This window comes from Ammodytes marinus (genome assembly GCF_949987685.1).
Source record: "Ammodytes marinus genome assembly, chromosome: 16".
NCBI lineage: Eukaryota > Metazoa > Chordata > Actinopteri > Uranoscopiformes > Ammodytidae > Ammodytes > Ammodytes marinus.
The window spans coordinates 2,955,792-2,972,815 of NC_137220.1; the positions used below are offsets into that span (position 1 = coordinate 2,955,792).

Here is a 17,024-nt window from a genome sequence, read left to right on the forward strand (position 1 = left end):
TAAAGATATATAATAATAGATATAGATCTCTGAAAAAAAAATGTAATACAAAAAATAATTAATTTAATGCCAATAAACAACTGGCAAAGTTTCATGATAATTTCTATAGGTTTAACATTTTACTCTTCACCTGCAGACTGATATATTTCTGTGTAGCAGATGTGACGTAGTGTTTCCAGCAGAGGGCGTCCTAGTCAAAATAAATAACTATTACAAACTCCTTCAAAATAAAGCGGCGACTGGCCCCCCGCTTTGACATCTGGCTCAGAGTTCTATTATACTTTACTATGGAGGAAATATGTTATAAGATTTCAGGGAAAGCAGAGAAGTTGGCAGCCTTTCCTTGACTATATAACTACTGAAGGGACCTACATGACACCTTTTTGACTTTTTATTTTTTGCTTAACATTTGCCTTTAGTTTAAGCAATGTCCTTTGAAACCTGTAAAGTAGAGTATGCCATGTTGGTTATTTATTTTGTCTTTGTTTCTGTGTTCACTTTTTCAGTTGTGTGTGTGTGCGTGTTTTCTGAAAAAAGAAAAATTCAAAAATAAAGTATTTGAAAAAAATTCAAATAAAGCAGCGACATCTGGACACAATTCAACATTCAATAGTTTTTATTGTGAAAAAGTCTCTCGCTTCAAACCCTTGCCTTGAAACTGTACAATCAATAATTTAAAAAAACAAAAAAAGAAAAATGTTCAGCTTTGTGTTTAAAGAACATTCTCATACACACACACACACACACTCTCGCTCTCCCACACACACACACACACACACAGTCTCTCTCTCTCACACACACACACACACGTTTCAGAATTACTCAGCAGCTTCAGCCAAAAACCAAAATAGTGTTTTACAGATTTTTTTTCTTGTTTTGTAAGTTTTTTTTGTCATCATCATTACAACCGTCCGCTCCTTTATACAAACACATCCACAGTCCCTGAACATCTCACCGTTCCTATACAAACATTTTCCATTTCCAAAATAAAATAAAAATATTAATAAAAATTGCAAAACACTGATGAAGCAACACATGGGAGGAAATATGTGTTATAACATATTATAACACAACAGATGGATCATGTACAAAATTACACAAAATATAATAATTCTTACACCCAGAGTGAGTTATTAACGCTCTGAGTCGTCAGCAGCAGCAGCAGCAATAATAATAATAATAAAAGCCTCTTCCTGTTCGTCAATGAGAAGAAAATATCTTGGCAACAAGCTCGAGTAAAATTCCTTTTTTCAGCTTTTTCCTTCCTAAAGAAAGTACAAAAGGGGGCCCACCGTAGCTAGCAATATAGAAGTTTACAGAGCCTAGGCTGTGTTTTTCAGCGCACACACAGTACGGACAGGTAGCGGATCGTGAGGAAGATATTCACTGATTTTGACAACAAGCGTTCTCCAGAATCACTGACTCCACCTTTTAAGTGACAAGCTTTTATCTTGTTTTAAAGTGTAACTGCACCCTTTTACTTGTTTTTTGAGATATAAGCTGAATTAAATCACTATGTTGGTAAGGAACACATATATGCTGGTGTTAACATTGAAAAAAATTGCAATATGTTAAATATCGGCAATTTAAGAAATGTTTTGTATTGTAAATTATTTTAGAACTTTACTAAGATTTGAAAAAAACTTTTTCCTTCGGATTCGAAAAATGACGTACATGGGACTTTTTTGACCCCATGTACGTCATCACGTCGCCGCAAAGCCAGGCACGCTCTTCATAGGTCCATGGCTGGTCCGTGATCTACTACGGTTATACTGTCCCTCCAAGGATGTTATTTCGGGGGTTAACACCCTTCACTTCTACCGACAGTGTGTCTGCAATATCTCGCTTGCGCGAACAGACACACTGACACACTCACTCACACACACACACGGACTCGTTCATTGTTTCACTTGATTGACACACGCTACCGCTCGCTCTCCTCGCTCACACACACACACACACACACACACAGCCGCTAGCTCACTTGCTGTCTCCTAACACTACGATAGAGACACCCGCCAACAATTTAGAATAAGAAAAGTCCTCCACCTCAGACGACCCATCTGTGTGGCATATGAGCTCACTGTGTAGCGACAGTGCCGTTAGACTTTGTGTCACTCCATTTTTCAATGAAGTCATGTCATTCAGATCTTCCTGAGTGACAGCTAGCAGCTAGCCCCCTCCTTCACAGACACCGTGCGACCCCCTCCCTCCCGAAAGTCGGCCGGCTGATGTCGGAATGTTTAAAAACAAAGGTTCTCAAACGGAATTCAGAATCCATGGTCTGAAAGCATTTTTCAAAATCGTGCAGTAGCTCAAACAGGGGGTGCAGTTACCCTTTAATAAGGTACATATCACATTATAACGAGATACCGATCTATTTTTGTTCCTTCTCCTAGTCTAGTGGCATCAATACGCTTCCGTAAAAAACTGGTGAAAAATTTCTTAAAAAACAAACAAAAGTGAGTGTTTGTGTGTGAAAAGAATTAAAGACCCTCATTTAACTGTATTGAAGTTATTGCAGCCTGCTATTTGTGAATGAGTCAGGGTTAATATTTGGGGTAATGTTAAAACTGTGTGCAACATATAACTGATAATTATTACTTTTTTAACTTGGTATCAACAGTTCTTAGTGACTGCCCTAATAACAAACTCTACAGATTAATGTGAACAGATGTTTACTCAATAATTTATAAAAAAGAAAATAATTTTTTTTTTTTTACATGGATCAAATGGAAAATGGGGCGCAGAATTTGGGGCTACACCTCTGCAGGTCTAAGCTAAACGTGGTGTTAAAAAAAACTAAACATACAAGCGATTAATTTATAATTTCATAAGATAGTAGAGACTTAACAACCTAAACCATGCTGAGTTTGGTACAGAGAAAAAGGATGAAAAGAGCAGTGAAGAGAGGCAGTGGAGTTTTGACGAAGCCCCTCCAGAGATCTAAGAATAAAAAGCATTTATTATTCAGTAGCTATGAATCATGGGACGGCAGGCGGGGGCGGCTGCTGCACATCAGAAGACCACAACGTGATGCATTCAATCCCGTGGGAAATACAGGCGCTGCAGTTTCGGTGTTAAAAAATCAAAATCACCTTCTAACATGTAATCGAATGATGACATGTTTTCTTGTTGTTGGACGATAAAAACAATTACTATATACAGCTCTGGAAAAAAATAATAGACCAGTCTGGATTTTTCTTAAATCTTTAACTCTACATTAATTAATGGAAATGTTTTTAATGATAATATTTTTGGGGGGAATTTGGTAGAAATGTTGTCAGTAGTTTATAGTATAAAACCAAAATGTTCATTCTACTCAAACATATGCCTATAAATAGTAAAACAAGAGACACTGAACATTTGGAGCGGTCTCTTAATTTTTTCCAGAGCTGTATATTATATAATAAAATTAATAATAACTCATCTGCCTGTTTCTGTGGTATTTCCCACTGGACTTGAATGCATCAGCAAAGATTGAGTACAAGAGGAGTAATTAATTAATAAACCGTTTTTCTCATGATCACAATTTAATTTTTTTTTAATTAAATTGTTATCTCGATTTAACAAATAGGCAGTGCCCGTATTTCAAAGAGAAGACCGGAGATTTTTATTATTTTTGTACTTCAATTGGTAAAAAAAAAAATAGGAGTTTGACAAAAGAAATGCAGATATCGTAAAAAAAAGCTCTGATGTGTGAACTGGGAAATAATCTGTGCAAACTTCATACTTGTGGTCGTTTTTGTGCTTTTAGTTTGTTCCACTTTGATTAATTCCGACATCTAAAAGAAAACTTTACGGTAGCAATTCGGGATTTCGTTTCAGGTTTGCGTTTAATTAAACTACAACACATGTATGGGGGAATTGAACTATTGTTGTCGCCAAGATTTCCCTTCAGGTAATGTTAAAAGAATTTGAACTTCCAAAGCAAAAAGACTCCAAACTTTGATCAATAGAAGGAGTGACCGCTTATTAGTGTTGAACGATCGATAGCTTATTAGTCGTTAAAAGAGCGAATAACTCGAAGGTGTGGACAGACAGACGGACAGACAGAGAGATAGACAGACAGACAGACAGACAGACAGGTGGTGTTGAGGTGATTCCTGTGACACGTAGATGAAACTAAGGCCGTATCCACACATGTCGTACACGGGGAATTTTCCTAACCGTATGTGTTTTTTGTCCAAACGCAAAAATCACAACGGAACACTAAAACCAGAGCTTTCTGAAACCTCCGACAAAATGGAGATTTTTGGAAAACTCGTTGCTTCTTGGCGAGTATGGCGAGATAATCGAAAAAAATAAAAATAAACATTGTGTTTACAGGAATCTTTCTGGAAAGGATGAGGAATTTTTTTTTTCTTAAATATCTGTTTACATGAGGATATGGCCTTAGTTTTGTCTGAATTAGGTGACACACAAACAGACAAACAGCTGCTAAAATAAATGCCCCAATGATGTGACATTAGGAAAGAAAAAAGAGAGCGTGGAATCCAAAAAAAAAAAGCATTTCTTAAAATATCCGTGTCCGTGTGTACGTGGCCTTAATGTGGTGGTTGGAGTCGGTGAGGCGATTTTTCTTCTTCTGTACATGTAGTTAACACTCCAGCAGGTAGTGAGTAGAGAGAACTGTGACTGAGACTGTGAAGAGAAACCAAAAAGTGTCTTGTCGTCTCCCGTCAAAATTAAAAGTTTTTAAAAATCCTCATGAAAGAAGTGAGATTTTCGGAGCTTTCATTCATCCCTTTTAAATCCATCATGGCAGCCTTGATAGCTTCTCCGGATCAGGGTTTAGGCTCCTTATATCTCTCACTACTAACACCCTGCACGTCCGTCTGTTAACTAGGAGATTTTGCAGTTGTTGCGCGTGCAGTTTTGCGGCGGGCTCTGCGGCGGACGGATGGATTTTGAGCGTTTTAAGCTGTTCCCCTTGGAGCTGCCCGCGGGTTGGGCCAGCGAATAGGAGCGGCCGTGCATCATGACAGCGTTCATGCCGTTGGCCATAGAGAAAGACTTGAGGTGAGACTTTATGGCCACGGGAAGAGGAAGTTTGTCAATGAGGTGAACCGGAGTGCACGACACGATCGCTCTGCAACACAGGTCCTGGAGAGTGAAGACTGTAGGGAGAGAGAGAGGGGAGAGGTTAGGGTGTGACACACTGTTAAGAGAGAGAGAGAGAGGGGACAGGTTAGGGTGTGACACGCTGTTAAGAGAGAGAGAGAGGGGACAGGTTAGGGTGTGACACACTGTTAAGAGAGAGAGGGGACAGGTTAGGGTGTGACACGACTGATTATGTATGTGTACATTTGCATCTTTTTAAAACCCTAAAATTCTACATGTGGAAGGTAGAATATTTTTTTTCTTATATACAAGAGATAAGTGTCCATAGATTTTACAGAACAGAACTTTTTTTCTTTTTATAAAAATAAAAATAAAAACTATTTACAGGTCTTAAAACATTCAGAATATGCATTTTTAAGGCCTGTTTATAGTATTTTTTCATTATACTCTAAACATTAAAAGTCTTCCAGCCATCCCTTTATTGGAATTCTTTTAATGTGAAAAACCTGCTTTGAAAGGCCAAGTTTTACATCCAGTAGCATGACATCAATTGTGGGAAACTGGAAATGATTAGTGACTGAATTTAGTGTTCCCTTGTTAAAGACAAAGTGGTGAGAATGACTGTGTGGTCGCACTGATTGATTTACTGGTTAATTTAAATCACAGCAGATTCTCAGCTTCACGCCTCCAAATGACATTGATTTCAAACGGTCCAGGAATAGCCTGTGAAGACACTTTCTTGTCTTGTTTCTTTATTTAGTTCAACTTTGAAAATGGCTCCAAATGTTGCAAATCTTTGTTCAGGAAGTTACAATTTTTATTTGATTATTGTCCCATGTTCATTATCCTTTAAAGGTATTAAAAGGTTATCTAAAAAGAAGACAATTTTCCATTTCTCAGCGCAATGTTTTCTCATCATTTGTTGGTGAAAATGGCTCTACATTTTTGTTCAAGAAGGTCAATTTATATTTCCTTATTGTATCATATTCATAAAACTTACTTATATCTTTAAAACATATGTATAATCCACAAGACTAACAACATAACACACACATACACATATAAAAGTAGTAAGTACAGATCATCAAAGCCCTGGTTATATCTCCTAATGTGCTCTGGTTCCCACTGTGTATCCTATCCTACTTACACATATGAAAGTCCTGATTATAAGTCTTAAAGGCCTACTTCACCTGTGGGAATATGAAGGTGTATTGAATTCTGAGATCCTATGTAGTATAAATGTGCAAAAAAATATTTAATTGGTTCATCCTAGCCTGAGAAAAGGCAGATAGAGTGTTTTATGGACTCACTGTCTAACCCTACATTTCTCTTTCTGTGACATCATAGTAAAACACTCTTTCTGCCTTTTCTCAGGCTAGGATGAACCAATTTAAATTTTCTTTGCACATTTATACTACATAGGATCTCAGAATTCAATACACCTTCATATTCAAACCGGTGAAGTAGGCCTTTAAGGTGCTCTGGTCCGCTCACCTCTGTTGGGCTTCCAGAACTTCTCCATGCCGTGCCTCATGAGGACGATGCGTGACAGCTCTGTGAAGGATTCGATCACGTTGAAGTTGCAGAGCGGACTGACCTCGAAGAAGGTCATGCCGTTCTTCTCTGCGTACGCGCGGGCCTGCTCCGTCGGCACCTGACGCTTGAACGCCAAGTGGAGACGGTTTCCTACCAGGATACGAGGCACGCCAGGTGCATGCTGGGAAGGGGGAAAAGTACACATTCATTCATCTGGATAGATCGTATTTATTTTGACATTTATAAAATCAAAACATGGAAGAGAATTCTCAGTAACTAGTCCTTGCCTCTCTGTATCCTGCAGCTTCTTACATTTATTAACTGTTTGTTCCTATCCACTGTTAACAGAGTGTTACTGTAGAATAAACTTTTTATAAAAAAGGAATAAATACGTTATACAACAAATATAAAGCCACAAGGGATTTAAGGGTAACATCAGTAGGCCTTCTCGCCTTGGAATTAGGGACTTTAAGCAGCGGTGTTTTAGGGAAAGATTCCAACGGGCTCCACTATCACCTAGCAACACTTAGACCGGCTACTTGCTGCAGTTGTTGTAGCGCTCACAACGTCAAAAACCCTGTTCTGCCGTTGTAAACAGACGGACTACGGCTCTGACTCGCTCTGACTACAGCGATAGGAGGTGATGACATAAATTCTCGAATGCTCAAAATTCTACTCGACCGCCGTAGCCGTCCTCTCAACCGTCGTTGCTTAAAGTCCCTAATAATTAAGCCTTACAGTACCCTATAGACCGAAACTATTTTTTTTTGTTTTCCAACAGGAAAATGGTTGGATGAGGGTTAAGTAAAATACATCTAGCATCTTCAGTTAATCAAGAGCATCAGACAGAGAAGCAGTGGAGTGAATGGGAGCCGTTACATTAACACAAACTGAGCAGCGGAGGCTTGTTGTAATGAACTGAAGGCAGAATGAATCTGTTCTGACAAACTGAATGAAACCTGAACCATCTGACTGTCTAAACTCATCAGCTTCTGTTCTGCTGTCTGTCCATGTTATGAGCATTAGACTGTGTACAGCTCTGGAAAAAAACTAAGAGACCACTCCAAATGTTCAGTGTCTCTCGTTTTACTATTTATAGGCATATGTTTGAGTAGAATGAACATTTTGGTTTTATAATATAAACTACTGAAACATTTCTACCAAATTCACAATACATTTTGTTGTCATTAAGAGCATTTTATCAGTAACTTATGTAGAGATGAAGATTTAAGAAAAAATCCAGACTGGTCTCTTCATTTTTTCCAGAGCTGTATATTATACTGTAGGCTCAGGGTAGCAACAGTCACTAAGGAAACAGTCACTGTAGCCACGGTACGGTGGTGACTGTGTGTGTGTGTGTGTGTGTGTGTGTGGTGGAAAAATCAGTAGCAGCAAAATACTGAGAGTTTTTTTTTCCCACAGACTCCAGAACTTGTACTTTGCCTCGAGCCAGAAATATTATTAGTGTTTAACCGCCTGATTGTGTCTCAGAATTTCCAACGGAGAAAATGTTCAAAAAGCTGCAGATGTTTTAGAGAAGTAACTGATTTCTCAAGAGTTAGAGCTTCAACTCTTGATGTATGTTTTTGGTTTTTACTGTCTCTTAACTGCAATTTCTAATGTTTAATCTTGATGTATTTCATTCCCCTGTAAAGCACTTTGAATGGCCTTGTGTCTGTATTGTGTTTATTGAAATAAACTTGCATCGCTTTCTTCCTAAGGATATTCAAATCACAGCAGCTTCTGATTAATATGGTGAGACATCCGTAATTCTCCAAACCAGAGTGAATTTTGGCATAATTTTTAGATCTAGTCTTAAGAACAAAATCATTTATTAAGAAGGGGAGCTTGCGGTGTTGTGGCTAGACCCCCAATAGAGTCTCAGTCCTCTTCACAGCAGACCCGGGTTAGAATCCAGCCCGGGTCGTTCTCTGCATGTCATTCCCCTCTCTGCCCCATTACACCTCTGTCACTCCGAAATCTCAATAAAGCCTGGAAAATTACTCCCCCCAAAAAAAGTTTGTCACATTTTTGTCATTTCTATTCTTCATAGGGTTGGTAGAATAAAACTCTAAACTGTTTTCTTCTGGTTAAACTTTCTCTGTCCCTCCATCTTTGTTTCTGCTCTAAAGAGTCGGTGACCGCGGTGGAGGTGGAGCAGGAAAGGCCAAACTGAAACACACATTCCACAGGACAAAAATATCACACACACACACTCTGACAGAATGAACATACACACACTCAGACAGAATGAACATACACACACACACTCAGACAGACGGACACACAGACAGAATGAACATACACACACACAAGCAGACAGAACACACACATACACCAAGCGCACACACACACACACACACACACACACACACACACACTTAGATAGAATGCACACGGATATCCTTTTTATTCTCATTCAGCAGGAAGGACATGATGAGAGTAACACACACACACACACACACACACACAGACAGAACACACACACACACACACAGACAGAACACACACACACACACACACACACACACACACACACACACACACACACACACACACACACACACACACACACACACACACACACACACACACACACACACACACACACACACACACACACACACACACACACACACACACACACACACACACACAGGTTGTCTTAAGTGGTTTACTTGACTCCTTGTATCGACCCTTTGTCCCGTCTTATAATAGAGAAAACAATTCTGAAAGCTCAAAGCATCAATACCAGATCTAACTGGATTGTTGCAGCAACACAATAGATATAAAACACAACAACACTTCACCCTAAAACCACAACAGACCCTGCCATTCTTTTAAAAGTTAAAATTCCAGCGGTTTTGGGACCTTTTTCCAGGGAAAATTAAATGTAAAAGATCTGTGAAGAGCTCATTTTAAGATCCAAACTTGATCCACAACTGAATGAGAGTTCCTTATTACAGAAAAATCTAACAACTCCTGCTTGTTTTTGTCTCGTCCGTTCTGTCTTAAATGTGAACACTTAAATTGTCATGTCCCTCACCTAATGTCATGTCTTTCACCTGTCTTGTCCTGTACTGCAACACGTTAAAAAAAAAAAAAAATCCAACAAACCTGTATCATGTACACAGCAAGTTCAATTCATTCTGGCTCAGTTGAAAGGCGTCTACACTGTTCTTTAGAAGCACAGTTCTAAACTAAACATGTTCATTTTTCAACCTCTGATCTACTGATGCACAAAAACACCCCTACTGCTACTGCTATTTCACTCGTCCAAATACTGGAAATTTATTCCAAAGTGAATTTTGAAGACAGTTAAAGAAAACCATTTATCACACTTTATGATGCAGACTATGTACTACAGTAAAAATGTAATGTTCTCAGGCTTGAGATTTAAATTAAATATAGACAAAACAATATCAAAACATCAATCTATTGGGGGTGCGTTTGTGGTGTAGTGCATGGTTAGAGCCCCCCCACACCTCCATAGAGTCTCAGTCCTCTTCACAGCAGACCCGGGTTCGATTCCAGCCCGCGGTCGTTCTCTGCATGTCATTCCCCTCTCTGCCCCATTTCATCTCTGTCTCTCTAAGACTATCCAATAAATTATAAAAATGTCCCCCAAAAAAATAATCTAAAAAAATAAACCCTCACCTCATCAATCTCTCTGATCCACCTGTCGATCCCATCAAAGGACCAGCGGTTTGTGATGTCATACACCAGCAGGATTCCCTGGAAAGCAAAAAGGCCTTGGGTTATGGGCTGCATGGGCAAGTGTGTGTGTGTGTGTGTGTGTGTGTGTGTGTGTGTGTGTGTGTGTGTGTGTGTGTGTGTGTGTGTGTGTGTGTGTGTGTGTGTGTGTGTGTGTGTGTGTGTGAGTGAGTGAGTGAGTGAGTGAGTGAGTGAGTGTGTGTGTGTGTGTGTGTGTTTGTGAGTGAGTGAGTGAGTGTGTGTGAGTGAGTGTGCGTGCACGTTTGTTGAAATGTACACAGCTAGAACATGAGTGGGAGAGAACTGTATTGCTGCAGATTTTCTTCGTATTTGGTTACTGGTGCACTTTCATCATTATACACTCGACATTCTCTGTTTAGTTTGAGAATCACTTTTTTTTTTAGTTGCAAAAGCTGTTACAAAAATCAACTGTCTTCTGTCTGCAGTTGTTTTTTTTTTTTTAAATGTAGTTTATTTTAAGCGATTAGTTCCTCACCTGAGCCCCGCGGGAATATGGAAGTGTGTGTGTGTGAGAGAGAGAGAGAGACAGAGAGAGAGACAGAGAGAGAGAGAGAGAGACAGAGAGAGAGAGAGAGAGACAGAGAGAGAGAGACAGAGAGAGAGAGAGAGAGAGAGAGAGAGAGATTAGTTCCTCACCTGAGCCCCGCGGGAATATGAGCGGAAAATAGTGCAGAACCTCCCCTGTCCTGACGTGTCCCTGGAGAGAGAAGAACAAACAGAGAAACACTATTAGACTAAAGGCTGTTACATACTCCGCGAGAAGAAAGAATAAAGCTCTCGGTGACAGAGCTGCGAGAAGTTCTTTCTGGTCTGACATTACATACTTCACGAGAACTCAACTGCCGAACTCCTCACCGCGGCGCATTGTTACCATGGTAATTGACTCAGTAGCGCCAGCTGATTTCACTTCGCTTTCCTCATTGACTTCAGACTGACCAATCACACAATAGTTCTCGGACAAGCTGCGAGAAGAAAGTTCGGCCCGGGTGATGTGTCGAGAACAAGCTGCGAGAACAGCTAAACAAGAGTTCTTTCTGGTCTAATGTCAGACCAGAAAGAACTTCTCGCAGCTCTGTCACCGAGAGCTTTGTTCTTTCTTCTCGCGGAGTATGTAACAGCCTTTAGCCTTAGCTTTACTGTCATTCAATAAACACACCAGTGCACATATTAAACAAATGCGTTACTATTAATAGTCAAATACGGTTTGTTTATATGACAGAAGGTTAAATATTTGCAGGTCTGTTTCAGCAGTGAGCGTACACAGGGCTGTCTCACTGCAAAGCCCTGATTCACCATGGGTAGCAAATGTCTAACAACTCAAATAAGAAGAGCTTGGATTCTATTCTATTTTTTAAAATCCCGGTAAAGGGTTTTTTACTGGGAGTTTTTCCTCAGCCGAGCTAAGGGTCTAAGGGCAGAGGGATAGATAGAGAGATAGATAGATAGAGAGATAGATAGATAGATAGATAGATAGATAGATAGATAGATAGATAGATAGATAGATAGATAGATAGATAGATAGATAAGGGCAGAGGGTGTCATATTGTATGGAATGTAAAGCCCACTGAGGTAAATGTCTATTTGTGATTTTGGGCTAAACAAATAAAACTGATTTGATTTATGCAGTGACACAGCAGTCTGCAGAGTTAGTTACATTGTCTAAATGTATATTTTGGACCTTTTTAGGAGCGACTCCGGCCTTAAGTTATTGGTTTCTGCAGATTTCGCTTTGCCACCTTTGAGAAAAACTGAGTCTCGATATAGAGGCGGGAGTACAGACAGACTTCGAAAGGAATCAGAGTTTGAACGAGACTTTAAAACAAGATGGAGACAGTGAGGAGAGAGAGAGAGACTGACGCAGCAAAATACAGAAGATTCTGCATCATTGCCGCTCACTGCCTTTAAACTATTCTCTCTCTCTCTCTCTCCCTCCCTCCCTCCCTCCCTCTCTCTCCCACATTCTCTCTCTCTCCCTCTCTGCTTGAATTCCTTTGGCCTAGTTCCACTCAACAGGCCTGTAGCTCTGCACTGTCTTCACTGACTAACATACACACACACGCTGCTTGTCCTGATGCAAGATTATACGTGAGGAATGTAACAATATACAGTGGCTACAATTGTTTCTGTACAATGCACTTTAGATGAGTGCTATTATAATGTTGGAATTACTGGGACTAAGATTTGAACTCTGGCTTTCTCCAACATCTATAAAAAGGAGAAGTGTAGGTGAAGGGACATCAGTTACATTTTTGTGTAAAACTGCATTGCCCCAATTCAAAAATAAAATGGAAATAAAAAAAATTATATAAATGTTACTCCTTGACAAAGGCAAGGCATTGGCAAGGCAAGTTTATTTCTATAGCACAATTCAGACACAAGGCCATTCAAAGTGCTTTACAGAGGGCAAGAAATTCATCAAGATTAGACATTAGAAAAGTGAATGAAAAATATGAAACACAAACAGTATTCTCCCGTCTCCCGTTAAGTAGCTTTCACTGTCTCAAAGTATCAGATTTATTATGCGTCATGTTGTTGCAAATCCTCGCTGAAACTTTATGAAATATTAATATTTTCTCTCCCTCTGCAACGTTCCCTCAAACAGAAATATTCAACATGCGTAGTGCGTCATTTTATACATATTTTAAAAGGGTCTGTTCGCCCAATTTACAGGGAGAAGTCAAAGCGAGCAGAGCTGACGTGAATTTGAGGTGTGAGGTGTTATGAGAGAGAGAGAGCGTTGAAAATTCATGATTATCCTGCAGCTTTTATAAATCTACTTTGTAAACGAGACTGGAGGCTTCAGTCATAGTCTGAGTTGTGAGAGAGAGAGAGAGAGAGACACACACACACACACACACACACACACACACACACACACACACACACACACACACACACACACACACACACACACACACACACACACACACACACACACACACACACACACACACACACACACACACACACACACAGTGTGTATCTATTTTACAGCTAAAGCATGAATAATCTGTGCGCTGTGTCTGTTTGGGGCGAATAGATGAGTAGACTTACTTTAGACCTTAGGGACGGGTATTGAGAACTGGTTCTAAAATGGTTCTGGTTCCTGATAAAGTAGAAATGGATGAAAGCAGCTAACAGTAGGGCTGGCCCGAATTATTCGAATACTCGTTCGGAAAATTAGTATTCGGAGCTTAAATTAGTATTCAGAGCTTCGTTTTTTTTTTTTTTCAACATTTTTTTTGTAAGAAGCTAGTACTGCAATATAATGTCATCAAATAATTTAATATTTGGATATAAAAGTTAGTAATATTGTAGTAGTATTGCTCATTTAGGAGGATATTACATCACTAAGTGTCATAGCGCATCTATGTTGTTGATGCACCAGTTGTATCTAGAACATTTCTGCATTGATGGATGTGAGAGCAGTGGGTGCTCTCTCTCTCTCTCTCTCTCTCTCTCTCTCTCAGTGATGTTTGGTGTGTGGCTTACCAGAGCTCCAGCTTCACTCTCCTCCCATCCAGTAGAATGGTGGTGGTTTTATAGTCAATACCTGCAGAGAGAGATAGAGGGAGAGGGGGAGATAGAGGGAGAGGGGGGAGAGAGAGGGAGGGAGCGTGGGACATATTTAATGAGCTTCAACTTTTTATGGTCAGCTGCAGTATGTAGAAAAGCATAGAGAAAGAGTATGTGATTTCAAAACATATCAAATAAAAAAATTAAATGAAAAGCATGAAAATACAATAAACAAAAATTATTTTCAAATTGTTTCACAAAAAATTGAAATAAACAAATTACATATTGAATTGATATGCCTGAAAAAGGAGTAGGAAGAAGTATAAACTTATCTAATCCTACCCCTTTTAGCTCAATAATTAAAATGTATATTTATGTTACTATATTTGAGATATACTAAATTAAAGACCTACTTCACCGGTGGGAATATGAAGGTGTATTGAACTCTGAGATCCTATGTAGTATAAATGTGCAAACATTTTAGAAATCGGTTCATCCTAGCCTGAGAAAAGGCAGAAAGAGTGTTTTATGGTCTCACTGTCTAACCCTACATTTTACTAGTGGGACATCACACTAGTAAAATGTAGGGTTAGGAGTAACAGGACAGCTGGGCCAAGGGAAGTCCGAGGAAAGACTGAGGGAAGAAAAACCTCATTCATTATATTATAATAGCGATTTTATAATGATAGAACACTGGTTCCGTATGGGTGAAGTATTCCTTTAAGACCATTGCCTGAGTAAATCACGACTCTTTTTAAATGAGGGTTTGCGTTTACTGACACCATGTTTTCAGTTGACGCTTCCTAGCAGCCTCAGCAGCTTTGGGTCCCGAGGCGGCTAAACGATCTCTCTGTTGGTTCATCTCTGACTAACCGGTCTGTCAGCTACACCTGTCGCTCTGCTCACCTGTCGCTCTGCTCACCTGTTTCTCTGCTCACCTGTTTCTCTGCTCACCTGTCTCTGTCTCTGTCTGAAACACCTGAGGCTTGTGTGACAGGTGAACCATTGTCAGTGTAATCTAGGTTTCAATCTCCTACAATTTTGTTTCATGCTTCTACTCAGCAGTTTGTACGTTTGATTGTGTGACTAAATGTGCCTCTACCTGCCCGAGCTGCATTAAAAAAAAAGGATTTTAACGGTATATTTGTGAGCAATTTTTTTTAGGTCTTGACTTTGGCAGGAACAAATGGAGCAAAGAGCCAGGAGCAGTAAGAAAGAGAGGAAGCATTGAGAGACGGACTAAGGGCGTTTCACACCTAAACATCTGACAAAGATTGATGTTTTAGTTCTAGGGATGTCCATTAAAATTTAAAAAAATCACAGATAACCGACAATCATTAACTGTTCAACAACCAGATTAAATATAGAAAATATCTATATCTGCTTCTACTTAGTGGTAATAATAATAAATAAATAATAATAATACATTTTATTTATATAGCGCTCTTCTCTCACTCAGCGGTAGTGTTTTTACTACGCCAGCTGTTGTTCCTGGGTGAGCGTATACCCATGACAAAGGCATTAAGAAAAACTATATAAAAATAACATTCTTTGCACTGATGGTCTCGTTTGCTGTTACATGTAGTTTACGATCATCAGAGGAAAAATAAGGACTGTTTCCGAAATATATAAAAGTTCCTTGTAGCGCCTTTAACTAAACCTATATATAAAAAAACATAGCACACTGTTAACCAAAAGGCTTCACCATTAAAACCATTAAGCCTCCTGGGACATAAATACATTAACATCCCAGTAATGTTTGAGAAGCCGCAGCGCTTTCAGACCGCCACCCATCACTGACTCAGTGAAAAAAATTAAGAGACCACTCCAAATGTTCAGTGTCTCTCGTTTTACTATTAAGAGGCATATGTTTGAGTAGAATGAACATTTTGATTTTATAATATAAACTACTGACAACATTTCTACCAAATTCACAATAAAAATATTGTCATTTAGAGCATTTTCAATAAGTAATGTAGAGATAAAGATTTAAGAAAAATCCAGACTGGTCTCTTCCTTTGTTCCGGGGCTGTACGTAGCAGCTGCTGGCTAACAACATTAGCAACAATATCTTCCAATTTACCGGACAACATAAAGTGTCTGCTGAGCTAAAGTGCTGAGCTAAGCTATCAGGCTGAAGATAATCTAATTGTAGTGAGTGCGCTGCTTCGTACCAAGTGCTTCCCCTCTCCTCTCCTCTCCTTCTCCTTTTCTTCTCTTCTCTTCTCTTCTCTTCTCTTCTCCTCTCCTCTCCTCTCCTCTCCTCTCCTCTCTCTCTCCCCTCCCCTCTCTTCTCTTCTCTTCTCTCCTCTCCTCTCCTCTCCTCTCCTCTCCTCTCCTCTCCTCTCCTCTCCTCTCCTCTCCTCTCCTCTCCTCTCCTCTCCTCTCCTCTCCTCTCCTCTCCTCTCCTCTCCTCTCCTCTCCTCTCCTCTCCTCTCCTCTCTCTCTCCCCTCCCCTCTCTTCTCCCCTCTCCTCTCCTCTCCTCTCCTCTCCTCTCCTCTCCTCTCCTCTCCTCTCCTCTCCTCTCCTCTCCTCTCCTCTCTCTCTCCCCTCCCCTCTCTTCTCCCCTCTCCTCTCCTCTCCTCTCCTCTCCTCTCCTCTCCTCTCCTCTCCTCTCCTCTCCTCTCCTCTCCTCTCTCTCTCCCCTCCCCTCTCTTCTCCCCTCTCCTCTCCTCTCCCCTCCTCCCCTCTCCTCTCCTCTCTCTCTCCTCCTCTCCTCTCTCCTCCTCTCCTCTCCTCTCCTCTCCTCTCCTCTCCTCTCCTCTCCTCTCCTCTCCTTTCCTCTCCTCTCCTCTCCTCTCCTCTCCTCTCCTCTCCTCTCCTCTCATCTCCTCTCCTTTCCTCTCCTCTCCTCTCCTCTCCTCTCCTCTCCCTCCTCTCCTCTCCTCTCCTCTCCTCTCCTCTCCCTCTCCTCTCCCTCTCCTCTCCTCTCCTCTCCTCTCCTCTCCTCTCCTCTCCTCTCCTCTCCTCTCCTCTCCTCTCCTCTCCTCTCCTCTCCTCTCCTCTCCTCTCCTCTCCTCTCCTCTCCTCTCCCCTCCCCTCCCCTCCTCTCCTCTCCTCTCCTCTCCTCTCCCCTTCCCTTCCTCCTCTCCTTCTCCCTCTCTCCTCTCCTCCACTTTGATCAATATCTGCTCTGATGTTTACCATGTCTTCAATGAAAACTGCTGACGCT

At 40.4% G+C, this 17,024-nt stretch overlaps 1 protein-coding gene across 1 annotated transcript in view; it reads right to left on the minus strand.

Annotated features, from left to right (window-relative positions):
- Window positions 1–634: 634 nt before the first annotated feature.
- The window catches only part of LOC307263217 (ras-related protein Rab-40C), a 23,336-nt gene continuing 6,946 nt past the window's right edge, over window positions 635–17,024 (minus strand). The window contains exons 2-6 of the mRNA XM_080044323.1: window positions 13,828–13,888; window positions 10,972–11,032; window positions 10,258–10,335; window positions 6,559–6,781; window positions 635–5,120 (exon numbers count right to left, since the gene is read on the minus strand). Of these exons, the coding sequence (XP_079900449.1) occupies window positions 4,846–5,120; window positions 6,559–6,781; window positions 10,258–10,335; window positions 10,972–11,032; window positions 13,828–13,888 (698 nt within the window). The 3' untranslated portion in view covers window positions 635–4,845. The remainder of the gene's footprint in view (window positions 5,121–6,558; window positions 6,782–10,257; window positions 10,336–10,971; window positions 11,033–13,827; window positions 13,889–17,024) is intronic.